The sequence below is a fragment of the Rattus rattus genome, chromosome 16 (assembly GCF_011064425.1).
Source record: "Rattus rattus isolate New Zealand chromosome 16, Rrattus_CSIRO_v1, whole genome shotgun sequence".
NCBI classification, from domain to species: Eukaryota; Metazoa; Chordata; class Mammalia; order Rodentia; family Muridae; genus Rattus; species Rattus rattus.
In genome coordinates this window covers 24,061,628-24,089,374 of record NC_046169.1, presented here as the reverse complement: position 1 = coordinate 24,089,374, position 27,747 = coordinate 24,061,628, and the positions used below count along the sequence as shown (strand labels likewise).

Here is a 27,747-nt window from a genome sequence, read left to right as displayed (position 1 = left end):
TTTATTTATTCAGCAAGGATTGTCCTTGAGCTGGTTGTCCCTACCTCACCTTTCAAGTGGTAGGCAACATACTCTTTAGCTTTCATCCAGACTGCTAAGCGAATGGAGTACATTTTGACTTTTTCACCAGCTCCACAGCCTAGAGATGCTTGCACAGGCACGGCGAATGTCGCAGGCACACCGTTTCTGCCCCCGCATAACGAGAAGTCCATTTCTTTTCGTTTTCTCATTTTAGGCAGGGTCTCATGTGTCCTTGGTTGGCCTCGAAATTACTACATAGCTGAGGATGTCCTAGAACTTCTGATCCTCTGTCTCCAACGCCAGAGTACAGGGTTTCAAGAATGTTCTACGCACACCCAGTTTTATGTGGTTCTGGGAAATGAACCAAAGGCTTTGTCCACGCTAGGCAAGCACTCTACAGACTAGGCTAAATCTCCATTCTGCACTCCTGCTTTCTCTTTGTGTCTGTCTGTCTGTCTGTCTGTCTGTCTGTCTGTCTTCAGTGCTGGGGATTGAACCCAAAGGCTTCCTTGATAATAACAGACGTGCTCTGCCTCTGAGCCATACTCCCAGCCCCTTACTGGGGGATTCTAGGCAGCGGCTCTCCTACTGAGCCACGCCCCCAGCCCCTCACTGGGGGATTCTAGGCAGGTGCTCTACCACTGAGCCACGCCCCCAGCCCCTCACTGGGGGATTCTAGGCAGGGACTCTACCACTGAGCCACGCCCCCCAGGCCCTCACTGGGAGACTTTAGGCAATCTCTACCACTAAGTAACATCCCTAACACAGGGTTCTATTTTTTTTTTTTTTCGGAGCTGAGGACCGAACCCAGGGCCTTGCGCTTGCTAGGCAAGCACTCTACCACTGAGTTAAATCCCCAACCCCTATTTATTTTCTTTTAAAGTTTATTTCACCTGTATGTGATACATGAGTATATGGGTGATGGCCCATGCATGCCACAGTGTGCATGTGAAGGAGGAAGGACAACTTTTGGGTTTTGGTTCTTACCTTTTACTGTGGGTTCTAGAGGTTGAACTCAAGCTGTCAGGCTTACACAGTCTTAGCTAGGGTTCTCATTTCTGCGATGAAACATCATGACCAAAAAGCAAGTTGGGGAGGGAAAGGGTTTACTTGGCTTACACTTCCACATTGTTGTTCATCACTGAAGGAAGTCAGGACAGGAACTCAAACAAGACAGGAACCTGGAGACAAGAGCTAATGCAGAGGCTGTGGAAGGATACTGCTTGCTTACTTATTCCCCATGGCTTGCTCAGTCTGCTTTCTTATAGAACCCAAGACCACCAGCCCAGGGAATGGCACCCCCCACAGTGGGCTGGGCCCTCCCCCTAATCGCTAATTAAGAAAATGCCTTGTGTTGTATGGAGACATTGTTTTATTCAATTAAGGTTTCCTTCTTTCACACATCTCTCATTCCAAGTAAGATTAGCCAGGACACACAGGACACCTTTACTGGCTAAGTCATCACATTGGCTCATAGCATCCCATGATGCCAATCAGGGCCTTGTGGATGTAGATTGAAAAGCTACTTGACAGGGACTATTGTGAAATACAGGCATGATGGGAGTGGCAGAATTTATGTGGCCTTTTCACTATTTCTATGACCTGCACTGTGCAAGTTTTCTAGCTTCCTAACTTTATACCTGAGGAAAACAGCTTAAGAGAGGAAGGGGTTGGGTTGGGGATTTAGCTCAGTGGTAGAGCACTTGCCTAGGAAGCGCAAGGCCTGGGTTCGGTCCCAGCTCGAAAAAAAAAAAAAAAAAAAAAAAAAAAAAAAAAAAAAAAAAAAAAAAGAGGAAGGGTTGATTTGAGCTCATGATTTTGAGGGTCACAGGCCATGGTTGGATGGCCCCATTGCTTTGGACCATGGGGGCTGCTGAACACCCTGGTGGAAAGACATGAATAAATAAAGACATGAAAGAATGAAGTTCCTCATCTCATGACAGCCAGGAAAGCAGAGAGAAGACAGTGTGTGTGTGTGTGTGTGTGTGTGTGTGTGTGTGTGTGTGTTTGTGCATGCATGTGCAAAGCATACTCTTCAAACACACTCCTCCAATGACCTGCCTCCTCCAGGAAGGTGTGACTCTTTGTAGCCCAGACAGTTTAATCAGCAAATTAACCCATTATTATCTGGAAACCAAGCCTTCAGTATATGAGTCTTCTTGGGAGAAAGCCCATATCCAAACCATGGTGCTGGTTCCTTCCCTTTCTCCTATGTACAATCTGTAGTTGTCACCTTATGACATGGCTCCCAGTAGCCTCTACCCCCTGGCAGTCCCTTTTAATTGTAATCTTTTCCTCACTGGTGTAGGTCAGATCTGTTTGCCCTCTCTCTTCTAAGCAACAAACTATTGTTTTTAATTTTTTAAAGATTTATTTATTTATTATATATAAGTACACTGTAGCTGTCTTCAGATACATCAGAAGAGGGCATCGGATCTCTTTACAGATGGTTGTGAGCCACCATGTGATTGCTGGGAATTGAACTCATGACCTCTGGAAGAGCAGTCGGGTGCTCTTAACCGCTGAGCCATCTCTCCAGCCCCTAAGCAACAAACTAAATGGAAGCGATAGGATGCCATTTTGATGATTTGATTATGAAAGAAAGATTAAGGCTTCTGTCTGCCTGTCTGTCTTCCTCTCACCCCACCACCTGCCTTGCTCACAATTTTGGAAGATCAGATGGCTAGGAACTGAGGGGATAGTTTCACAGCCACTGCCATTACAACTTTGAGACAATTGTCCATTGAACACGCAGAGGAGTTAAGACCAGAGCATGTGAGCTGGCTTTGAACCTGGTTCTTCTGCAGGTGGACTGATGAGGAAACGTCTAGTTCTGTGGAAAGTTAGTTATATCAAATGATGGTTTGCTGGGGCACACAGGTGAAAGGATGTCTTGATGAAGGAGTATAAATAGGACCCCAGAGACAGTGGGAGCACTGAACTTTGGTTTGGTTTGTTTCGCTTCACTATTCTTCCCTAAAGACACGCATGTATTGGTTTGCCTTATACAGCATTGTTGAGCTCAATTTGTGATAGTGACGCCATGGAGAGAAACTCGCCAAGAACTACTTGTGAGGTTCCTGCAGCAGCTCGCAGCTTCTGCGGCCTTGCCTCAGGCTGTTTGGTGAGCCTAGCAGTTTCTTCAGGATTGAACTACAGTTGCTGGTTCATGCCTGGTGTCTGCCCGCCCAGAGGACTGGTCTGCAGCAGCTGGATCATATTTGGTGTTTGCTACGGGACTGAACTGCTGCCCAAGAAGATCAGGTTTGCCCCCAAAGAATTATTGCTGAAGAGGTCCACTTCCCTCAAATCCTAATAACTTTTCTCTTCTGCTACTTCTGCTGGGTAGCTGGCTGGAGCAGAGGTTGAACCCTTATTAAAAGTGGGTTGCAGGGGTTGGGGATTTTGCTCAGTGGTAGAGCACTTGCCTAGCAAGCGCAAGGCCCTGGGTTCGGTCCCCAGTTCCGAAAAAAAAGAAAAAAAAAAGTGGGTTGCAAACAATTTATGCCTCTGGTGGACCTTAAGAGTATGGTGTTGGGCTGGAGAGATGGCTCAGCGGTTAAGAGCACTGACTGCTCTTCCAGAGGCCCTGAGTTCAGATCCCAGCAACCACATGGTGGCTCACAATTATCTGTAATGGGATCTGATGCCCTCTTCTGGTGTGTCTGAAGACAGCTACAATGTACTCATATACATACAATAAATAAATAAAAATTAAAAAAAAAGAGTACGGTGTTATGAGAAAACACTATGACAGAGAACTACAGGTAACTTGTAGATTTCTGGGAGTTTAGCCCCTATTTTTGAGAAGGGAGGCCTAGCCGGATGAAGGGTCACCAGGGGTGTGCCTTTGAAGAGAATGTTAATAACTTAGTCTTGTCTTCTCTCTCCACTTCCTAGGCACCATGAAGTCAAGAATCTCTTTTTCTACAGTGTGCTTCTAGTGTCGTGACACAAGTGCATGGGGCTAAGTGGCCATGGGCTGAACCCTTGGAAACCATTTGCTAGATAATGCATTCTCATATTTTGGGCACACCAATGAAGAGCTAATGCTGGGGGTTGGGGATTTAGCTCAGTGGTAGAGCGTTTGCCTAGAAAGCGCAAGGCCCTGGGTTCAGTCCTCAGCTCAGGTGGGGGGAGCTAATGCTGGGGACATTGCCTCTGAATAGCTCTGACACCTCCAGAACCCCACTATAGATGGGGCCCCTTGCATCTTCCTTCCCTGTGGAGACACAGTGTTTGTGGGTCTCCTCATTGTCTCCCTCCAACAGAACTGAGGTTAACAAAGTGTCTGGCATTTCTATCATTTTTTTTTTTTTTTTTTTTTTTTTTTTTTTTGGTTCTTTTTTTCGGAGCTGGGGACCGAACCCAGGGCCTTGCGCTTCCTAGGTAAGCGCTCTACCACTGAGCTAAATCCCCAGCCCCCATTTTTTTAAGGGAAGTGAACTGTGCCTTTTCCCTAAATCTTGAAGAGTTTAGATTTCTGGGAACTTGAAGAGACCAATGATAACGAGTTTATTAGTTTTTATTTGATGCAGGGTCTTAGGTAGCCCAGGCTGGCTTCAAATTCACAATGTAACTCAGAATGACCTCAAACTCATCCTCCTGCTTCTCCCTCCTGAGTGCTGAGATTATACACAGAAGTTACCACAGCTGGCCAGATGATCAAGTTTGGAACACATGATTTGAGGGTGGCACATTGGAAAGGGAACAGAATCTTGCGCAATTATGCGGCATTTTATGACAGGTATAATGTTGATGTGACCATATTTGAGTCCTGATTTTTTTTTTTTCCTTTTGGTTTATCGAGAGACATGGTTTCTGTGTGCAGCCTTGGCTGTCCTGGAACTCGCTCACCCAGATCTGAATGTGTCTGCCTCCCAAATGTTGGGATTAAAGATGTACGCCACCATTGCCCAGCAAGTTTCTTTAAAATTACTTTTATTTTTTAGTGTGTGTGTGTGTGTATGTGTGTGTGTGTGTACGCACATGTGTGCACGTGTGTGCGTACATGCCATGGCGTACGTGGGAGTCACCTCCAGTCTCTGATCTGTTCATCCTGTTTGCTTAGGTTTTGTTGTTGTCGTTGCTGTTTTCTTGTGGTTTTTCTTTTACTTTTGTTGTTTTTGAGAGAAGGTGTTATGCACCTCACGGGGGCCTCAAACTCACGATGAGGCTGAAGATGATTCTGAATGCCTAATCCTGCTACTTCCACATTTCAAATACTGGTTCCGGCCACCGTACCTGTCTGAAAGCATCCTGTAATCCTAGCTACTGGGAGGCTAAGACAGGAGGACCATGAATTTGAGGTCACTCTGGAACTTAGGGAGACCCTGTTTTAAACCAAGCAAGAAACAAACTATAGCATTCGAGCATGGTGGCGTGCACCTTTGATCCCAGCCCTTGGGAAGCAGAGGCAGACAGATCTCAGAATCCGAGGCCAGCCTGGTCTACAGAATGAGCTCTAGGATAGTCAGGGCTACACAGAGAAACCTTGTCTCAGGAAAACAAACAAACGACTAACTAAACAAAAACCAAAACCAACCAACCAACCTACCAACCAAACAAAGAAAAAAAACCCAAACAAAACAAAACAAAAACCATTTCTAGGCCTCTGCCCTAGGAATCGCGTTTTAAATTATGTATCCCATAGTTGCTGAATTACAGATCAGTTACATTTCGGATATTTATTTTAGGCCATTGGTTCTGGAAGATTTTAATCTCACCTAGTGCTGTGTTTCATTTTTCGCCCGTGGAGAGGATTAAGGTAACAATAGGGAGTATTTACTGAACACTCCCATGTGCCCGGGCGCCACACGTTTAATCCTCCTTAAGCCCTCTAGGTCAGTAGCGCAGCCCTCCTAATTTATAAACAATTTATAAACGAAGACAATGGGAACAGAGGGAGCAAGAAGCTCGTCAGACGCAGAGCGAGGGGAAACGTCAGAGTCCCAATCCGTGTCCGTAAGCAATGGAACACTTTCCGAGGTTACACTTGTGAACCACTGCCGTTCGCTCTTCAACTATGATTTGCATGTAAACTAGCTTTTTAAAGGAATCATTCATTATTCATTCATTCAAAATCCACCTCCCAGGTCCCAACCCTTTGGCCAGATCCTGTCTTCCTGACCTACCTAGTGGTCAAGACAGTGGACGAGACAGAGAAGTCTCATCTGGGGGACTTGTAGCATAGGGGGAGATGCAGAAGAAGGAGATGAAGAGGAGGGGGTGGAGGAGGAAGGAGAGGGGGAAGAAGAGGAGGAGAAATCAAGATAAATAAGAATAATATTTGGTTGTTATATAGTGGTAAAATCCTAATTCTTGATGTCCATTAGATACGGTATAGGTTTTCTTTTGTTTCTTTCTTTTTTCCTTGACAAGGTTTATTGGGGAAACAGGGTCTCTCAGTGTAGCCCAGGATGGCCCTGAACTTGCAATCTTCCTGTCTTAAACCTTCTGAGTGTTCAGTTTACAGGTGGGTACCACTATACCTATTACGTTTAAATATGACACATTGACAAGTCAGCCGTACTCACATTAATGGAATGATAACAGAATGAAGCATCTCTCAAATATGAAAATAACACCTGTCTCCTCTCCATAGGCTGTTTTCCTGAAGGGACCTGGGCAGCCTTGGACATTTAGATTCTGTTCGAAAGCTTTCTAGCCCAGCTATTTTTCCACCTCAGAGCTCTGGCTCAATCCTTGCTGGGAATATTTTCAAAGTGTTGGGGGGAAAGCGCAGCATTCTAATTCAGCCAACGGAGTCAGAGGTCATTGAAGACGCTTGCAGGAAGCTTCTGGGAGTTTTGTTCTGGAACAGTCATCTCTTTCTTTGTACGAACACAGGAATATTGGATTAAGTATTCTACGGAAAAGACCGTTTTGAATAGAAACGGGACCTGGGGCTTAGAGTGTGGCTCGGTTTGCAGAGTGGTTTCTCAGCATGCAGGAAGCCCTCACTTCAATCCCTAGTATTACACAAACTGGGTATGGGAGTGGGTACCTATCATCGCAGTACCAGGGAGGTGGAGGTGGACTGCAAGGTCACCTTCAGCTACATGGTACGTTCCAGGCTAGCCCAGGATATGTGAGACCTGATTTCAAAAGAAAAGGAAGAAAGGTGGAGGGACCTCGGAAGCAGCAGTTAGGTGTGGTGGTGTGCACCTGCGGTTCTACCTTGTGTCTGCTAGGCAAGCACTCGACCACAGACTATATACCTCAGCCGGGTCTCTCTTTGGTTGTCTCGCACTGCTTTTGGAAATAGCACTTTGTTCCTTTATAGAATTTAACCTGTAGAAAGGCAGTATCCCTGCCTAAGACATATCTCTGGTACGGAGTTGGGGAATGCCCAGTAAGAGAGACGCTCTGATATCTTTGTAGCTTTTCTGTTCTGTCCACTGTTTCTTTCCCTCTCTCCTATAAATGTCTCTACGAGGTCCTGAGTCCCTTCCCCTTCTCCTCCTCCTCCTCCTTTTCTTTCTCCTCCTCCTCCTCTCTTCCTTTTCCTCTCCTTCTTCTTCTTCCTCCTCTTCTTTTTTTTTTTTTTTTTTTTGGTTCTTTTTTTCGGAGCTGGGGACCCAACCCAGGGCCTTGCTCTTCCTAGGCAAGCGCTCTACCATTGAGCTAAATCCCCAACCCCCCTCTTCTTCTTCTTCTTCTTCTTCTTCTTCTTCTTCTTCTTCTTCTTCTTCTTCTTCTTCTTCTTCTTCTTCTTCTTCTTCTTCTTCTTCATAAATAAAGATTTATTTATTTTATGTGTGTGAGTAACTGTAGTTGTCTTCAGACACACCAGAAGAGGGCATCGGATCCCATTACAGATGGTTGTGAGTCACCATGTGGTTGCTGGGGTTTGAACTCAGGACCTCTGGAAGAGCAGTCAGTGCTCTGAACCACTGAGCCATCTCTCCAGCTCCTTCTGCTTGTGAACCTGACTTCTTTCAACCAATTTTCTCTCAAGTATTTCGCTTTCCTGTAGCAAGCAGATGAACTTAAGTCCTGAACTACTCTTGCTTTTTAAATTTACTAGTGTGTGTGTGTGTGTGTGTGTGTGTGTGTGTGTGTGGAGAGAGAGAGAGAGAGAGAGAGAGAGAGAGAGAGAGAGAGAGAGAGAGAGGTCTATGTGTCTGGGTCATGGAAGTCAGAAGAGGTCATTGGATTCCTTTTTTTTTTTTTCGGAGCTGGGGATCGAACCCAGGGCCTTGCGCCTGCTAAACAAGCTCTACAGCTGAGCTAAATCCCCAACCCCGAGGTCATTGGATTCCTTGAGCTGGAGTCATAGGCATTTAAGGGGGCTTGGCTTGAGGCACATACCACACCGCCTGGTGAGACCACCTTCTATGTAACAGAATGTACGAAAGTCATAAAATATTATTTCCGAGATCATGTAGTAAGAGAAGACTGAGGCTGGAGAGATGGCTCACTTGGGAAAAATGCTTGCTGCCCCAGTGTGAGGACCTGAGTTCAAATCTTTGGCTCCTCCTATTTGACGTGGTTGTATGTGGCTGTTCTCACTTGTAACCCTTGCACTGGAGGTGGGGAGAGGCAGAGACGGATGCATCCTCAGTACTTGGCCAGCCAGCCTAGCTAAGCAAACCACTGATTCCAGATTCAGTGAGATACTCTGTCTCAAGGAGATAAGCCTGAGAGCCGTCCATTATAGTCAATGATTTTCTTTGTACCCACACGTACGTGAACACACCCACACAGGTCAATTTTTTTTTTTTTTTTTTTTTTTGGTTTTTTTTTTTGGAGGTGGGGATAGAACCCCGGTCCTTGCGCTTCCTATGGAAGCGCTCTACCACTGAGCTAAATCCCCAACCCCAATAATATTTTTAAAGACTCTGATCTCATCCTTTCCCTCTTTCTCCTTTGTTGGAGGTTTAACCCAGAGCGTCACATAGAGTAGTCAAGTATTCTACTATTGAGCTAAATCTTGGTTTCTTTAACCCCTTACTTTGGGGGATGGGTGGAGTGGAAGCCCGGGTGTGTTTTCTGGAGGTGCAAATTGGCACTGTTGTGACTGCCAAGCATCCAGGGAGGGCCTGCAGCCTTCTAACTGCCATAGGAGTGAAGCTGAAAGAGGACTCTCAGGGTCTGAGATAACCGCAGCCATGCCTCACATCTTAATTCGATCTAAGGTGGAGGAGGGGAAGAGAAAGAGAGAGGAATTTAGCTCAGTGGTAGAGCGCTTGCTTGCCTAGGAAGCGCAAGGCCCTGAGGTTCGGTCCCCAGCTCCAAAAAAAAGAATCAAAAAAAAAAAAAAAAAAAAAAAAAAAAAAAAAAGAGAGGAAAAGGGGGGATACTCTGAGCTGGAAGATTCCTGGAAGAGAAACAGGGGGAAAAAGTTTACTAGCTTGTTTAAAGCCACAAAAGATTGGGGGGATTTGTTACCCAACATTGTATAATTAATTGAAGAACATTACTTATTAATTAAAATCACTATGCGATGCCCCCAAAGCCCAACGGCTGCATTGGAGCAAAAGCTAGCGATCTCCACAAACTGCTTGTTTCTTCGTAGACACAGATGCCCTCATGTGTGTTTTCCTAACCAGGAAGCTCAGAATCAGTTATGGTTCAGTTTCAACAATTTTGCAAGCCTTCGTGGCCTGCTAATTTGCCTCCTCCCGTCTCCTCTTTCGTTTTCTTCTGGTTTTCCTTTTTCCAAGTCTTCGGGTTTGGTTTTTTTTTTCCTAGTTCATTTTTATCCTTTTAGTATGGATTATGTTAAGCCACATCAAATCCAAATTATAGAGAAGTATTCATGAAACCATTTAAAAATAGTTTTTTTTTAAATGTAAAAATAGTTTGGCACATTTTAAGAAAAAAGTTTCTCACATGTCGAACGCAAGACGCCTGGAGGTGGTGCCTGGGGAAGATCATGTCACACAAACGTGTCTCTGGAGCTCTGGAGCCATTGGTCAGGGATAATTTGGATTGGATAAGAAATATCAAGTGATAACGACGAAAATGTGTGTGTGTGGGGGAAGGCAATTGATTGCTACCAGGGGCCAAGGGCTTGCCCAGTCATGCACTACAGTAGCATCTTTGAAATCAATCCCCTTGTAACGGCACCCCCCTCTCAAGGTTAAGCCAAACCACCTAGCGCCTCACCCCTTCCCAGGCCACACCCCCCACCTCTCCTGGTCACGCCCCTGCCCCATCCAGCACACGTTTATGCGCTCCGCCCCTTCCCTCCGCTCCCGCCCCACCTTGTCCCGCCTCTCTTCTGACCGCGCCCTCCAGTCTAACGAACCCCACTTCTCAGTACCACCCTCCACTTGCGCCACGCAACCCTGGCTGGCTACAACCTCCGCCTCTTCCCCGCCCGCGCGCGGCTTTCTCACCCGCCCCTTTTAAACAAAACCACGCCCACTTCCAGTCACGCCCTCCGCATGCGCTGCACCACCTCCCTGCTGTTGCGCGCTCCGCCTCCTCCCTCCACACTTATGTGCGCCTTCCTAGCCCCGCCCAATTCTGATCAAACCCCGCCTTCTCAAGCGCTTCCCTCCTTTAGACCCCGCCCTCCGCATGCGCCGCACCGCCTCCCTGGCGGTTGCGCGCTCCGCCCCTCCCTCCGTGCCCGCGCGCGCCTTCCCCGCCCAGTCCGCCTCACTCCTCTCGGGGCGGTTGGGCCGCGCGCCTGTGGGGGCGGGGCCCGGAGGAGGCGACCGAGCCAATGGGGCGCGGCGGTGGCGGTGGCGGCGGCGGCGGCGGCGGAGGCGGTGGCGGCAGCGGCGGCGGCTGGTCGGGCCCCGACGGGCGGCGGCGTCTGAGGTGGAGGCGGAGGGAGGCGGCGGCGGCGGCGGCGGAGGGGGGAAGATGGCGGCGCCCGTCCTGCTGAGAGTGTCGGTGCCAAGGTGGGAACGGGTGGCCCGGTATGCAGTGTGTGACGCCGGGATCCTGCTCTCCATCTACGCCTACCACGTGGAGCGGGAGAAGGAGAGGGACCCGGAGCACCGGGCCCTCTGCGACCTGGGGCCCTGGGTGAAGTGCTCCGCCGCCCTGGCCTCCAGGTAGCCCGGCTTGAGTGAGGGGAGCGCGACGCGGGCGGCGGCGGGGGGCGGGGAGCGCGCGGGGAGCTCCGGCCTGAGGGAGCGGGGCCCGGGCCGCGACACGGACGGCGGCGACCGGGGGGCGGCGGCCGAGGGCAGGCCTCCGGGATGAGGTGGCACAGTGTAGCCGGGAGGGCGCGGGCGCGTCCTGGCCGGTGTGACTTTTCTCCCTGTTGTCGCCGAGCGAGGCGAGTGAAGACCCCGATGCAGGGATCAGGGAAGCCAGCATTCACCCCCAGGGTCTTCGGACCTCTCCTACCCCGGGGCTATGTGTCCGGATGTCCGCTCCCGGGGGTGGCTTTCATCACCACCCTCCGGGTTGCTCGGGACAGGTGTTTTCGGTGCTCCGGCCTCTTTGTACTCAGAGTTAAGGAGAATTGGCAGCCTTCTGGAGGCGACAGTGACATTTGCGGGTAGACACGCATTTGACCCTACTCTGGAAGTGGAAGGTACCAGCACTTAACCTTATATGATTCTTGGATTTTTCTCCCTCGTGTATTTAATGAAGTGTGCCCAGCAGGGGGAAAATGGCCAGAGTTTGGGTCTACTTTAAGTTTTGATTAAAGGTGAGCACCCTGTGTGTAGTGATGTTTTAGGTACTACGATGACTGTTATTTTGAGAAAGGAACTGAGTTGTAATCAACACTGGCCTGAAACTCGTCGGACTGTAACCCCCACAGCTCTTCTCCTGCCTCAGTCTTTTGAGTTGGGAAATACAAGCATGCACCACCGTGGGTGACTTACAATGACTTTTAAATGTTTCTGATTAGTATTAACGGGCTAATCCGCAAAAGATTAAATTTACGCAATTTTGCTAAGCTGGTTTATTTGAACAATTTTTGTTACTTGAAGATACAATCGATTTTTTTTCCCTGTTAACATTTTATGGAGTATGCTAATTTTTTTTCTTGGGGAAAAAAAAGTATTTTACACTTTTAAAGGTTTCTTTTTAAAAGGATAGCAGTCATCAAAACCAGCAAAAGGGAAAAGAATTCTTGCAGAATTGATAGTTTGTTATTTTAATAGAGACTTCCGACCCCTAATATTTTGGAGTTTGTTAACAATGCTTAAATTTCACTACATTCCTTTCCCTCCTTTTGATAAATTGCCAGGGAGACACAAATGGATAGCTCACTAGTTTATTTTGACCTCCATATTGGTGGAAGAGTATTTGAATTTGGAGTTTCTCCTGTGGTTTATCTGTAGACTTAAGGCTGTTGATCTTTTCTACTTATCTCTTTTCAGACCAGGTAGGCTAGGCTAACTCTTGTGCTCTTAAATAGAATTCCTGTAGCTTTTTAGTAGAAAAATGGTTGTCGTTATGGCCTCATTAAGCGTTTTTTAAAATGCATTGAATGTATGTTGCAGAATGTATCAGTGTGACAAAGAGCCCTCGGGAGTTTTATTTCCATTGACTTTCTTTAGACACTTTGAGAACTGCCGAGCGTATCTTGCTTCTTTCTATTGCACATATTTATGTTGGGGGTGTGGGGAGCACACACACTTGTGGAGTTCAGTGGACAACATGTGGGAGTCAGTTTTCCACCAGGTGGGTCCTAGGGGTGGAACTCAGGTCAGCAGGCTTGGTGCAGGCATCTTTACCAGCTGAGCCCGATGAGTATATTTTATGCGCACATTTTTTTTTTTTTTTATGTTCTTTGCACTTTTGGAAAGGATTTTTAAACTTAAATATAACACCCCAAATTAGTTAAATGAATAAATGCAGAATAAGAGGAATATGCAGCAGCATAATTTCAAATACTTAGAAGCCATGAAATAAAGATGACTGGGGTAGGTTAATATGAAATGTAGTTATTATTACCAACTTTAGAATTTTTTTTAATGCAGTCTATAAAAAAAAAATCTTACTGGGCCTTTTATTACTTGGCCATGTAAAAAGTAATTTACTGTAGGTTTTAAGTTCTTCAAATGGGCTTTTCTTTAAGAGACTGTTTCTGAACCATTTAATTATACACTAAATGCTCTTATAGTTAATATGTACCACAAGAAACAAATTTTCACGCGTATTGTTTCTTGAATCAGGCTAACTTTGAACTAACTGAAAGCGGTCCCCCAGTCTCAGTCTCCTGAGTCCTGGAGTTAGAGCCTTGCCTACACATCTGTCAAGTTTTCATTTTTGCTTTTTAATAGAACATGATAGTATAATATTTGGTGACATCAATTAACGGATTAGTTATTTTAAAGTATGTTAGACTGAAAATCTCTCTGTCCCTTGCACTGGCGATTGAACACAGGGCCTGGCCAATGAGGCAAACTCTCTGTGACTGAGTGTCATCCCCAGCTCGCTCATTTTACTTTTTTGTCAGAGTCTTACTAGGTAGCACTGACTAGCTGGGAATTCACAGAGCTCTGCTTGCCTCTACATCCTAAGTGCCTAGATGGAAGGTTTATCCCACCATGCCTGGCATTGTTTGAGTAACCCAAGCTAGCCTCCTTAGCCTTGAACTCCTGAGATCCTCCACTGTTCATTCATGTTCTGAGATTATAGGTGTGCATCATCATATCTCTATAATATATAAAGGGTGAATTTAGTATGTTGTGGCTAAAAGTAATGTTTAGTTATATAGTGATGTACACAAATACTTAAATTAGGGGTTGGAAAGATGGCTTCCCATTCTAGAGGATAAGTCCAATGCCCAGCGCTCATGTGAGTGGTTCACAGCCACCTGTAACTTCAGCTTCAGGTGATTCAATGCGCTCTTTTTTTCTTTTTAGATGTATTTTATTATTTAATGTGTATGAGTGTTTGCCTGTACATATGTATATGCCTGGTATCTACAGAGATCAGAAGATGGCATTGGGTCTCCTGGGACTAGAGTTAACAGGCATTTGCGAACAGCCCATGTGGGTGCTGGGAATCAAACCCTGATCTTCTGTAAAAACAAGTACTCTTAACCTCTGAGCCAACCCCAGAGGACACCTGCACTTTTGTGCACATACCTACATTCAAACACATACACACAATTAAACATAAAGTCGTTAACCCTTTAAAATGTGATGTCTGCCAAAGGGGATAGGTAAGAAGTAAGGCGTTCTAATGAAAGCAAATACATCTCATATGTACACTAAAACTGTTTTCAGGAAATAGCCTTTTAGTAACTAACGTGTGTGTGTGTGTGTGTGTGTGTGTGTGTGTGTGTGTGTGATATGAAGTTAAAAGGATTTAGACAAGGTTTCCTTTATAAACTGATTTTCTTTTGAAATTGGGTAGAATCTGCAAGATGCTCTTGACAGTGTGGCAGCCCTTAAGTGAAGCGTTGTCAGAGACTTTACATTGGTTAATTAGTTTGAAAATTAACCGCCAGATAGCAGTAGTAGTCTAGCTATTTCAGGAAAAGAAAGTTTGAGCCCAAGAGTTAATAGAGTAAATGGTAGAGGAAGTTAACAGAAGAGAAGATTTCTGCGCAGTCTGTGTGTCTAAGGCCTGTGTTTTGGGCAGTACAATTATATAATAGTAGCCCCAGACTTTTGGATTTCAAAAGAGATCTTTCCCCCAATGTTCAGAGGCAGGAGAATTGCCAATAGCAACAGTAGCAAAGGAGCCTGGCATGGTGGCACATGTCTTTAGTCGCAGCACTTAGGAGGTAGAGACTGGGTCTCTGAGTTCAAGGCTAGGCTAGGCTACGTAGCAAGCTTAAAGGCAGCTAGGGTTACCTAGAGAGACCGTGTCTCAAAAAGCAAAAAGTGGTAATGCTGCTACTGTCTGTCACCATAACTGGTTCATTTTTAGGTATTTTAAGCAATTTGAAAGAACAGAATCTTCAGAGGCTGTGTACTACCATGCCAAGAATTTTAAAAATTTAAACAAGTTTTCATCATAGGCTCTGACCTGCCTCTTGCTTTTTGCTAATAAGCATTATTTCTACCACTCTGTACTTTGTGTTCATATCAGTGAAAAGTTAGTAACTATGAGTATGTGAGAGAAAACTTCCTAATTTCATGAATTCAGGTGAATTTAAGAAGCAGATTGCTGTGTTGCTATTGTGACTTGTAGATTTTTTTTGGAGCTGGGGATCGAACCCAGGGCCTTGTGCTTGCTAGGCAAATGCTCTACCACTGAGCTAAATCCCCAACCCCGTGACTTGTAACATATATCTCAGAAGCCACTGAAGCCAAACGAGGAATAGAAAGAGGTGAATGGCTGCCCTGTGGTAAAGATGGATGTGTGCTTACAGGGTGGGTTTGTTCTGTGTTGGGCAGTCATCTAAATACTTCACATATATTATCTTTGGAACAGTCTTTTGAGCTCAATAACTCATCACTGCTTTACAGATGAGAAACTGAGGCACACAGTGTATGAATGAAATGTATTCCAGAGGGTAATGATAAAGGCCTGACTGACTTGGATGCAGGCAGACTGGTTCAGGACTCCAGGAACTTACTATTTTTAAATTCTTACTTTCTTATTATTGGAGATAATATGTGGTGATTAGAGGACTTTGTGAAGTGGTTTTTCTCCTACCTTTATTTGGGTTCTAGGGATTAAATCTAGGTTGTTGGCTTGCTCATCAATGGTTACCCATGAGCCATCTCACTGGCCCAAGTTATCTGAGGTAAGGTCTCACTATATAGTCTTTTCAGGCTTTAACCTTATCATCTTCCTGCTTCAGCCTCTGCCATCATGCCTAGACTTTTCCATAACTTTAAATTCCATTTAGATGGAATACTAATTTATAGTGTGGTACCTATATTAGCAAACCAAAGGGAGGGGGAAAAAAAAAACAACTGTAAGAAGTGTTGACAATTTTTTCTACAGAAATGCATAAGAAAATGTCTGAGTTTTTAGTATAGCTTTACATGACTACAGCAGTCTTTCGGAAAAACAAGGACGTTACTAAGAAGGTGTGGTGTTCAAGAAGAAAGTTTGTGGAGTGTTTGCCCTCTAAGCCTAGATCTGTGAAGGCCTGCCCTTTGTCACACCCAGTAGTTAACAGAAATTCGGTGAAGTAGCTATCATGAGGACTTAGGAGGTTAACCCTGTGAAGAAAGATAAAACAATCTAGACACCTGCAAGGAAGGGGAAGTTTTGAATCTGTGTTGGGGTAAGCCATTGGTTCTCACCCTTCCTAACTCTGTGACCCTTTAATCCAGTTCCTCATGTTGTGGTGACCCCGACCATAAAGTTATTTTCATTCCTACTTCATAACTAAAGTTTTGCTATTGTTAGAAATAGTAAAATCGGCTGGAGAGATGGCTCAGCGGTTAAGAGCACTGACTGCTCTTCCAGAGGTCCTGAGTTCAAATCCCAGCAACCACATGGTGGCTTACAACCATCTGCAGTGGGATCTGATGCCCTCTTCTGGTGTATCTGAAGACAGTGACAATGTACTCATATACACAAAGTAAATAAATCTTTAAAAAAAAAAAAGAAATAGTAAAATCTCTGTTTTCTGATGGTCTTTTGGGGGTCACTACCCACAGGTTGAGAACCACTGGGAGTTTTCCCTTTCTGAGAGTGGTGAGTCTTGTGAGCATAGAGGATGGGGTCTTGGTAAGTAAGCTGGCTGAATCACTAGGTAAAACTACAGGCATTGTTTCCTGCATGATTAGAAACGACGGCAGGAAATGACATTTGGAAAGGCATGAACATTGGAAAACTGGCCATGTGTTGTTTTTGAATATGACAGACCTACCTCAGGAAAGGACTGAACTCTAGAGCTCCAACAGAAAAATGCAAAGCCAGTCATTCTTTTACATCATGTTCATGTAAGAAACATGAGCACCGAGCCTTGGATTGTTCTCTTATAAAGGTACTTGTGCAAAACTGCTAGACCAAACATCTTTATACAATTTGTTCCTCAGAATCCTTGTTCCGTGTCAGAATTCACAAGTGTTTGATTCCTATTTTAGTGCTTTAAACTTAAACACTGTAAGCATTTATGTAGGCTCACATGCATTATCATACTGTCCTTTAATGCATTGGGAACCACCAATTTGTACTGCCAGCTTATCACAATAGAGTTACATCAAAGTTGGAGCACCAGTCTTGAAAGAGTGCATGTCATGCCTTATGAGAGCATTTATGTAACACTGAAATAACAAGATTAGAGATGGAAGGGTCAATGCAGCAAGGAGTTAGTAATGGAAGCCATGAGGTGGTGTGGTTTAGAAGAAGAGGCTTAAAGGATCTTGAGGGGCAGAACCAGCTTGGGTTAGCTGTGACTGCACAAAGGGATGAATGTGACAGAGTTGTGCCGGATGTGAGATCTGAGTAACACTGCAGTACATCAAGGTCGTGGGCCTGGTTATGAGAGAGTGAACTAGTTGTGTCATCAAGGAGGTTGGCTGAAGGGTGCTTCCAGAATTTTTCTTTCTTTTTGCAAGTTTCTGTGTCTATAATTACAGAAATTTAAAAAGAAAAGAGCAATGTATTTAGACTATTTGGAAGGCAAGTAAAAACAAGCAAAAAGAAGAAAGTTTCAATGCTCTGTAATGCTGCTACCACTCAGGAAAAGCATCCTGGAATAGTTTCTCAGTTTGTGCATAACCTGGGATTAGTCTTTACTGTAAAGACTGACTTACGGTAGTAGTTTAAGAATTCAGGCCAGGAGTGGTGGCTCATAACCATCTGTAATGGGATCAGATGCCCTCTTCTGGTGTGTCTGAAGACAATGACAGTGTGCTCATACATAAAATAAATAAATAAATCTTTAAAAAAAAAAAAAAGAATTCAGGCCAGGAGTGGTGGCTCATAACCATCTGTAATGGGATCAGATGCCCTCTTCTGGTGTGTCTGAAGACAATGATAGTGTGCTCATACATAAAATAAATAAATAAATCTTTAAAAAAAAAAAAAAAAAAAGAATTCAGGCCAGGAGTGGTGGCACATCCCTAGAATCCCAGCATTTAGGGAGGTTGGGGCAAGAGGATCCCAAGGTCAGCCTGCACCACCTAGGGAGACTTTTTATTAAGAAGAATCACACTTGTGGTTGTTGGCTCATGTTAAGTTATATAAGCTAATTCAGGGCTAATTCAGCCATTGCATAGTGCAATAATATGAACATATATGCATGTATCTCCATCACAGTTACCACATACTTATTTTTACCAAAATACTTGCAGTTAGTGTATTCACACTTTTTATTTTTTTTTTTTTTTTTTTTTTTTTTTTTTTTCGAGCTGGGACCCGAACCCAGGGCCTTGCACTTGCTAGGCAAGTGCTCTACCGCTGAGCTAAATCCTCAACCCCAAATGTTTAGCAATTCACACTTTTAAATAATGTGTAATTTTTTCTTTTTCTTTTTCTTTTTTTTTTTTGGAGCTGGGGACCGAACCCAGGGCCTTGCATTTGCTAGGCAAGCGCTCTACCACTGAGCTAAATCCCCAACCCCATGTGTAATTTTTTTAAAAAGATTTTATTTTATGTATGAGACCCAGAAGAGGGCCTCACTTCCCATTTCAGATGGTTATGTCACTTCCCATTTCAGATGGTTATGAGCCACTGTGTGGTTGCTGGGACTTGAACTCAGGATCTCTGGAAGAGCAGTCAGTACTCTTAACTGCTGAGCCATCTCTCCAGCCCATAATGTATAATAATTTTAACTTGGAGATATTTTTTGTAGTCTTTTAGACAGGTGTAAATTTAGCCTTAATGCCCTTTTTTTTTTTTTTTTTTTTTTTTTTTTGGAGACAGGGTTTCTCTGTGTAGCTCTGACTATTCTGGAATTCACTTTGTAGACCAGGCTGGTCTTGAACTCACACAGATTTGCCTGCCTCTGCCTCCTAAGTGCCAGGACTAAAGGCTTGCTTTTGTTGTTTTAAAGAACAAAATACTCATCCTTTGCAGCTGTTTGTCTCTGATGAATTAGGCTTTTCTTGATGCTATGTGATCAAAACACATTTGACATAGACTGCCCCATTCATCATTATTTAGTTTTTATTCATCAGAACTTTATTGTTCTCACTGTAAATGTTACAGATTTTATCAAGTGCACTGATTTTAAAAAGGGCCAGCAAGATGGCTTACGGGTTAAGGCACTAGCCGCCAAACCTGATGAATGAGTTTGATCCTTGGGACCTACATGGTGTAAGCAGAGGACAGATTCGTTCAAGTTGTCCTCTGAACTCCATACAAATAAATGCTCTCCCACACACATAAATAAATGCATTTTAAAAACTTAAAGATGAAATTAGAATAAAAACTGCTTTGTTTCTCATAAATTCATAATCCACATAAAATTTCATTCACATTTTTTGTTTCACTTTTCTCTTTGCTTTTATTTTCAGACAAGAGCCTAGCCCAGGTTTAGCCTTGATCTCTCCACCTTTCTACCTCAACCTCCCCATGCAGGTATTAACAGATGAGCTCCACCATACTTGACCTATAAACTTATTTCTGTATCAGTTTCTCTACTGGAATTCCAGGAACATATTGTTACTGCCTGGTGGGTATTGATTTTTTTTTTTTTTGTCAACCAAAATGTCATTGTATTTGAGAAGTAAAATAGTAGAAAATCTATGACAAAATGAAGAACTAAATTAGGTTGTAAAGTCGATGCCACTGTGTTAACAATTTGATTTATTTCTGTCCGGTGTGCATGGAGTGTCCACATCAGTCAAGCAGGGTTGAAACCTTGGCTCTATCACTGTTTCTGTGTCCTCCTTTTCCTTATCAGGGGAGTGATAGTGTTGTCTCACAGAACTGTTGGGAACGGGAAGGGCACTAGTTAGTGTATGGAAAGTGACTAAGGACCGTGCCTGCATAAAGTACTCTTCATAATTTTTCTAGAACGTACTTGAGTAATATGTGTATTTAATGTCATTTCCTCTCACTAGCACACCGTAGCTATTTTCCCTTGTCACAGAAAGTCACACCAGAAATGTGAGAGAACCTTGTACCCTTGCCAGTGTTGGACAGTCTCACTTTTTAGGTCTTTGCCAGTTTGCTATATGAAAAATGTTCTCTCATTGTCTTTTTTTTTTTTTGGATCTTTTTTTCGGAGCTGGGGACCGAACCCAGGGCCTTGCACTTGCTAGGCAAGCGCTCTACCACTGAGCTAAATCCCCAACCCCTCTCTCATTGTCTTGATTGGCATTTCTCCCTCCCCAAGGATCTGTAAAGCTTAATGGTGTTTTTTTTTTTTTAAATCTATTTTTTAATTTTATGTGTTTTGCGTGTGTGCGTGCATGTCCAACTGTGTGGTGCCAGGAAAGGGTGATGGATTTCCTAGAACAGCAATAACTGATGGTTGGGAGCTGCTTTGCGTTGAACTGAACGTGAACGTGGGTCCTGGGACAAATCGTTGTGTTGTGCAGGCTGGCCTTGAACTTGTAATCCTCCTGCCTCTCTCTCCAAAGTGCTGGGATTACAGGCATAAGCCACTGGGCTTGCTTATACTTGTACTGGGATGGAACCTAAGACTCCAAAAATAGGCAAACACTCTACCAACTGATTTTTGTTTAAATGTTTTTATTGTTTGTATTTTAGAGTTTTTTGTTTGTGAATCTAGCCTATAGAGATCTTTTGTATTGATTTGGACATCCTGTATTTAAAGAATTTGAATATTTTATTTTTGTAGATCCTTTTTTTTTTTAATTTTTTTTTTTTTTTTTGTTCTTTTTTTGGAGCTGGGGACCGAACCCAGGGCCTTGGCGCTTCCTAGGCAAGCGCTCTACCACTGAGCTAAATCCCCAACCCTGTAGATCCTTTTTTAAGGTATGATTATAGTTGTAGTTAATTTTTTTTTTTTTTAAATGACAAGATCTCACTTTGTAGTTCTAACTGGTCTGGAATTTACTATGTAGACAAGGTTGGCTTTGAACTTACAGAGGTACACCTATCTTGCCTATAAACTGGTTTATAAACTGCTTGGCCTCTGAGTACTAGGATTAAACTCTTGTGCCCCCACCATACCCAGTAACTGTATGGAATGTTACATTTGGATTATACATTTGTTTTTCTCCTAGTTTGTCACCCTTTAATTTTGTTTATGGTGCCTTTGTTTATATAGAAGTGTGAAATATTTGGTTAGATCTTTTATTTTTGTATAGGTTTTGATTATTTTCCTTTAGTATTTAGCCAAATTTAGAATATTAAGATCAGTCCTTCCTTCCTTCCTCCCTTCCTTCCTTCCATCCATCCATCATTCTTCCTTTCTTTCTTTTTTCTTCTTCTTTTCTTTCTTTTTAATTTAGCTGGGTGTGATAGGACACCCCTTTAATTCCAGCATAGAGAGAGGCAGAAGCAGGCAGATCTGAGTTTGAGGACAGCCTAGTCTATCTACAGGTCAAGTTTCAGGACACCCAGGGCCACACAGAGAAAACTGAATCTTGGAAAAATCAAAAAAGAAAAAAAAATGTTCACAATTTTATTGTGTGTAGAACTTTTATGTTTAGTGTTTGTTTTTTTTTTAAGATTTATTTATTTATTATATATGGGTACACTGTCGCTGTCTTCAGACACATCAGAAGAGGGTGTCAGATCTCCATTACAGATGGTTGTGAGCCATCATGTGGTTGCTGGGATTTGAACTCAGGACCTCTGGAAGAGCAGTCAGTGCTCTTAACTTCTGAGCCATCTCTCCAGTCCTTATGTTTAGTGTTAAGTAGAGACCTGGCTTATTTTTTTCTAAATAGATGATAGGACTTTGCCTAACTCCTAACTCCCATTTACAAACATGCTCGAACACACATGCACGCACGCAGGCACGCACGCTATACAGACTTGTCTATATTTGAGCTAGTACAGACTTTCCTGGATAGATAAGACATTTTTTTTTAATCTGTATTATATTACCACAGTTTCCTGGGCCCCCTGTGGCTTTACATAGTAAATTTGTTATTTAATAGTGTAAATGTGCTTGTTTTCAAGTCTTTCTGAGCTATTTGCATGCATATACTATCATGGGAATCTTAGATCTGGGTTCTAAAAATGTCCCTTTTGAGAGTTTTGGTTAGAGTTGTATTGGCTTTGTAGATGGCTTTGGAAGGAGTCCATTTTCTCCAATATTTTCAGCTAATCCTTCCATCTTCCTCTGCTTGAGTTGCTTATTTGATGACTTTTTAGTGTAGATTCCCTGTATGGCTTTATTTTGCTCTTAAGTAAATGTATTAAAAAGAGAGCTATTAGGGTCCATCAGTTGGGGAAAACGCCACTTAGCTTTCTGTAGTCTTTTAATTTGCAGCCTAGAGAGAGAGATATTTATTGTGAAATCTGTACTCAGGTCTCTTAGTTGGCACCAGATTGTGCTTCCCTCCTTCCCTGCTTTCTTTGAGAAAGTCTCTATGTGGCCCTGGTTGTCCTGGAACTTGGTATGTAGACCAGGCTAGCCTCACACTCCCCTCTGCCTCTTCAGTACTGGAATTAAAAGGCACACACCTCTATGATTAGCTATGATCTTTTTCTTTTTTTTTTTTCTTTTTAAAATTTATTTTATTTATATGAGTACACTGTAGCTGTTTTCAGACACGCCAAGAGGGCATCAGATCTCATTACAGATGGTTGTGAGCCACCCTGTGGTTGCTGGGAATTGAACTCAGGACTTCTGGAAGAGCAGTCAGTGCTCTTAACCGCTGAGCCATCTCTCCAGCCCCCTCTTTTTATTTTCTTAATGTCATTTATTAACATGATTAAGGATATTCATCAAGTTGATTACTGAACTTTTTTGGTTTTGGATATTAAGGATAATTCTAAGTTTTTGTGTTTTGTTTTTTTTTAATTTATTTTTTGCGTGTGTTTGTATGGGGTACATGCATGTATATGTGTTCACATATGTGGTTGGAGACCCAAAGTGCATGTTGGGTGTCTTCCTTAAGTGCTGTCCACTTTATTCAGACAGGACCAGGAATCGGGAACATCCCACTTGTGGCAGTGCAGCCTAACAGTCTTCTGTCTCTGGATTGCAGGGTCCCCCCATGCTTGCACAGTTTTCCATGTGTCCTAGGGATTCAGACTCAGCAGAAAAAGCACTGCAAATGCTCTGTCTACTGCCCCACCTCTCCAGACTCACTTCCAAGTCCTGATAGTGCAAACTAATATTGTTCACACTTCTACTTTAAAGTGTACTGCAAGAGCTTGTTTTAGTTTTTTGGAAAACATCTCAAAAGGTAAAAAAAGAAAGAAAAGTCTTTAGGTAGCCTGTGGTTGTGAACGGTGCACACTCTGTGGCAGTGTGTAAGAAAGAAGGGTGCCACCTCTGGAGATGTGAGTGGAATCCAGCACCACGTGCCTCCTTGTTCTCCTTTCCATAGGTTTACATCGTTTGTACTATTTTTTGTGTGGTAGTTTTGTACAAGGTTACTGAAGGAGTGTAGGGCAGGCAGGCTTGGTGTGTGAGCTCACTCCCGCTTAACTTGTGCTGGGACCAGAGGGTCTTAGAACCTGTAGAGATGGTGAGAACCTGTTTCAAAAATGAAAAGGGGGGAAAAAGGTGTATTCCGCAAACCTTTTGTGTTAAGAATTATGAATTCACATACCGATGGATCAGTTGGTTTGTGTTGTTACATACCATATTTTGAGGCAGGGTTTTGCTTTATAGCTCAGGATAGCCAGCAACTTGCTAGTCCCCTGGCCATTTTACTGACCCCGCTTTGTTTGTTTGTTTGTGTTTTAAAACTTTATGTATGTAAATATTTTGCTTACATATATATGTATATACATATGTATGTATGTATGTGAACCATATGCATGCCCAGTGCTCTTAGAGGCCACAAAAGGGATCAGATTCCCCCAGAACGGGTAGTTGCAGATAGTGTGAGCCACCATGTGGGGGCTGGATCCAGAATCTGTGTCCTCTACTAGAGCAGCAAGTGCTGTAAACTGCTGAGCTGTCTCTTCAGCTTCACCATCCCCGCCCTGCCCCCCGTCCCACCCCCTGTTTTATTCTTAACTAAGACTTTGGCACCAAACTTTAGGACAGAAGACTGGCATGAGCTCAGCTGGTATATGTAGGAATGGTATTTTTTAGACTCTGGCTTAAATTCAAACTAAAATACGTGAGGTGAACCATCTAATTTTCAAATATGACTAGCTCTTCCCTGGAGGTCTCAGCAAAGCCTGATTTCATTAGGGCCTGTCACCTGCCCAGGGGCATGTAACAGGAGGAGCCCATTTGCCTTGGCTGACTGCTGACCTGCCTTGGCCTCCTGCCCCAGGCCTGTTCTGCACAAGCAGTAGCCTTGGCCTTGGGTGTCTCCTGGAGAAGAGTGGGGGTGGGAGGTATTGAACCTTCTCAGGCTACTTCAGATATGGAAGAAACAGAAAGCGAGCCAGCCCCTGCTTGCTGACCTTTTAATAGTGACACTCTCCAGTTGCGCAGACTTCGTGCTTCGAAGATTGCCATCTCCTTCCTTGAGAGGCAGAACAGAGCAAAAGAGCTGTGATTTGTCTCCACAAGATAACCAAGAACTGCTTATGCATCCATTCTCAGAAGCACTTGTTTTCTGGTGGGATGCTGCTTGTCTTGAGTCAATCAGAAAGGGTGGGGTAGAAACTGGCTTGCTGAGTATTACCCGTAATCTGTGTCTTCTCTAAGTATGCAGCAACCTGAAGAGTGACTTTCTCATGCCATGTTATCTTGCTCAATAGTTCATGACGTCCCTCTGATTTTCTTCCTACCACTTGGTCCCTTCCCTTTTCTTTTCTTTTTCCTTTTTTTTTTTTTTTTCTAGTCTTTTTTTGAGCTGCGGATCCAACCCAGGGCCTTTGCGCTACTAGGCAAGCACTCTATCACTGAGCCAAATCCCCAACCCCCCCTTCCCTTTTCTTACTGGCTTGTTCTGTGTCTGGTCATTAAATGTTGGAGCGGCTTAGTTCTGGGCCTTCCAGTGACTCTGTTTTTCCTTAACAGTTATGTCTCCATTGTTTCTAACAGGTTCAATTAGGAATCCAAAGTTTGTGATCTCCTCCTGTGGCCCCTCCTCTGAGCACAGATCTGCACGCCTGTTGTTTTTACTGGACCTCTCTGCTTGGCTATATAAAAGTACTTTAAATTCAGCATGCCCAAGATTAGTTTGTACTCCTCCCGTGAAAACGCTATCAGTGAAGGCATCACTTCTCAGGCAGTTGCACAAGCCAGTAAGTAACCTGTGGCTTGTTTGAGGCTCTGCCCCCTCCCTTACCAAGTCCAGTTGAGTCAGCAGGCCCAATAGATGCTGTCTTTTAAACTTGTTAAAACGGTGTAAAAGTCATTGAGCTTTGAGTCCCTTTATTGTAATATTTATAAGGCATACTATACCCATAACTGACAGTAAGGCCAGTAAGAGCAGGGCTTTCTCCCGATCACCTGACCTCTAGGTCAAAAAGGTATCTGTCTTAATTTTCATCCAAACTTGAAAGTTTGGTGTTTTTTGTTTTTTGTTTTTTGTTTTTTTGTTTGTTTGTTTGTTTGTTTTTTGCTGCTGGTTTTTGTTTGATTGATTGGTTTTTTTTGAGACAGTTCTCTTTATCCCAGCTGTCCTGGAACTTACAACATAGACCAGGCTGGCCTCAAATTCAGAGATCTGCCTGCCTCAGCCTTCTGAGTTCTAGGACCAAAGGTGTGTGCTACCATTCCCAGCTCTGTTGGTTTTTTTTTTTTTTTTTTTTTTCGGGGCTGGGGACCGAACTCAGGACCTTGTGCCTCCTAGGTAAGCGCTCTACCACTGAGCCAAATCCCCAACCCCGCTCTGTTGGTTTTTAATAGTCTCGGTCTTTTATTTCTTTTTTAAGCCATGGATTGCTTCATAATGTCCAGCATTCTGGCTTTCCCACTCACTGGTTCTCACAGAATATGCTTTTCTGTCTTCTTCATGTGAACCCAGCTCCTTTCCCTTCAGCATCCTTTAGTTTGTTAGTTTCGATATAATTTTCTCATTTACTTTTACCAATTTCAGAATGCCGTCTCTGCCCTCAGAGTGCTTATCTGCTCAGTCCGCACATTAATTCTCTTGACAAGAATCTTGCCCTTCATTAACATGCTTGTTTACGGCAGTGCCAGCTAACATGATGTTGGCACCGCTGACTCAGTTTTGCCTTGTGAACATTTATGGGCCATTCCTTTTCAATAGTACCCATTCCCTTGAAGTCTGTAACACCACCCTTCTTGAGGTCCAGATACATGTGGCCAAAGAGGCACCTCCATATTTTCTGAAAGCCTGGAGAACATAAAAATGGGAGTGTAGAGAGAATCTTTTATAACATCACTTGTCAATAAAAAAGCAGATGGCCAGTAAGCTGAGGCAGGAAAAAGGAGGTGGGCCATGTGTCAGGAAGCGAGAGGATTCTGGGAAGTAGAGAATAAAAGGAGACGCTAGGAGAGAAAGAGAGAGCTGCAGGGGGCAAGTTGTAAGCCATCAGGTAGATGAACCCAGGGAGAACCGAGAGATGCTGAGGAGACAGGACAGAAGAAGCTCCAAGGAAGAAGCCTTCAGAAGAACTGAAGGGAGGTAACTAACCAACTGGTAGACACAGAATAGTTTAAATATTTGTCAGGCTAGTCACAGAATGAGCCAAAGTTTATGGCCTAGGCATTTATTTAAAAAAAAAAAAAAAAAGCAAAAAACAACCCTCCCACACTTTTAAATAAAGCCTGATGAATAGAAAACTGGGTGCTTTTAAGAAGACCAGGCTGAGTAGAAAGAGAACCAGCTTGGCCCTATCTATAGACAAGCACTTCCCAAAGCAGTTTCCTAGTTGGGTGGGAGGCTAAGAGGCGTGTGGGAGGCTGGAGCTGAGGGGGCTTGGGCTGGCCTAAAATGTTTGTGCCCCAGGAGCCGCCTGGGAGATTTAAGACAACGTCTCAGGGAGATGAGAGGAATGAGAATGGGAGAGAAGCAACTCCCAGTAATCGATGAATGGTATGGTTGTATGAGGAAGGCAAAATGCCTCTCCTGCTGAACCAAAAGAGAGGGGCAGCCGAGTACAGCTCGAGGTCTGACTAAACAGAGAAGAGAGACTGAGGGAAAAGAAGGAAAAATCCAAAGCAATGAAGCTTCTGACCAAGTAAGAGATGTTTAAAGTTATCTTTACATGTGAAAAAATTCAGACTGGCTGTAGAAAAATTATAGACAGGTGAAAATTTAAAATTAATAAGGGAAATAAGACAAATAAGGTGATTATATGCTGATATTTATCTTAATCTTAATAGTCATAGGTTTTTATACCTTAAAGAGGGCAGCTAGAGAGATACAAGAAAAGGAAAAATATAAAAACCAAATACAGGCCTTTGAAGAAAAAAACAAGAAAAGGAAAAACAGATTTATTTGTTTTTACATGTGTGACTCTCCTCTTTCCCTGTGTGTTTGTCATTTTGGTGCATTTCTGGAAGATGACTGCTTAGCTGAAAGGCAGCAGTTGACTTTTTCAGATGCTCTCACAGGGTAGTCCAGGCTGATCTTGAGCATGGGGTCGTCCCTCTTCATCTTCAGGCTCTCAAGTGCCAGGGTTATAGGTGTGTATCACTGTGCCTACCTCATTGAACTCTATTACTGGAACCTTTAATTTTGTTTATTTTTCTCTGCCTTCACTTAGTGATTTTGTGTGTGTGTGTGTGTGTGTGTGTGTGTGTGTGTGTGTGTGTGTGTGTGTGACAGAAAGAGAGAGAGGGGTAGGGGGTGGGGAGATAGGCAGACAAGGTCTCACTGTAGCTCTAGCTATCCCGAAACTCTGTGTAGACCAGGCTGGCTTCAAACTCAGATCTGCTAACGGCTCAAAGGTATACGCCTCTATGCTCAC

At 43.7% G+C, this 27,747-nt stretch overlaps 1 protein-coding gene and 1 non-coding gene across 3 annotated transcripts in view; one reads left to right on the top strand and one right to left on the bottom strand.

Annotated features, from left to right (window-relative positions):
• Nucleotides 1-10,790: 10,790 nt before the first annotated feature.
• The window catches only part of Vkorc1l1 (vitamin K epoxide reductase complex subunit 1 like 1), a 48,498-nt gene continuing 31,541 nt past the window's right edge, over nt 10,791-27,747 (top strand). The window contains exon 1 of one of the 2 annotated variants that reach the window (XM_032886336.1): nt 10,791-11,036. In XM_032886336.1, the coding sequence (XP_032742227.1) occupies nt 10,843-11,036 (194 nt within the window). In that variant the 5' untranslated portion in view covers nt 10,791-10,842. The remainder of the gene's footprint in view (nt 11,037-27,747) is intronic. The other variant, XM_032886335.1, reaches the window with a different exon arrangement.
• Nucleotides 15,097-15,169, bottom strand: Trnaa-agc. The gene has a single exon. It is a non-coding gene; the product is annotated as a tRNA-Ala (tRNA).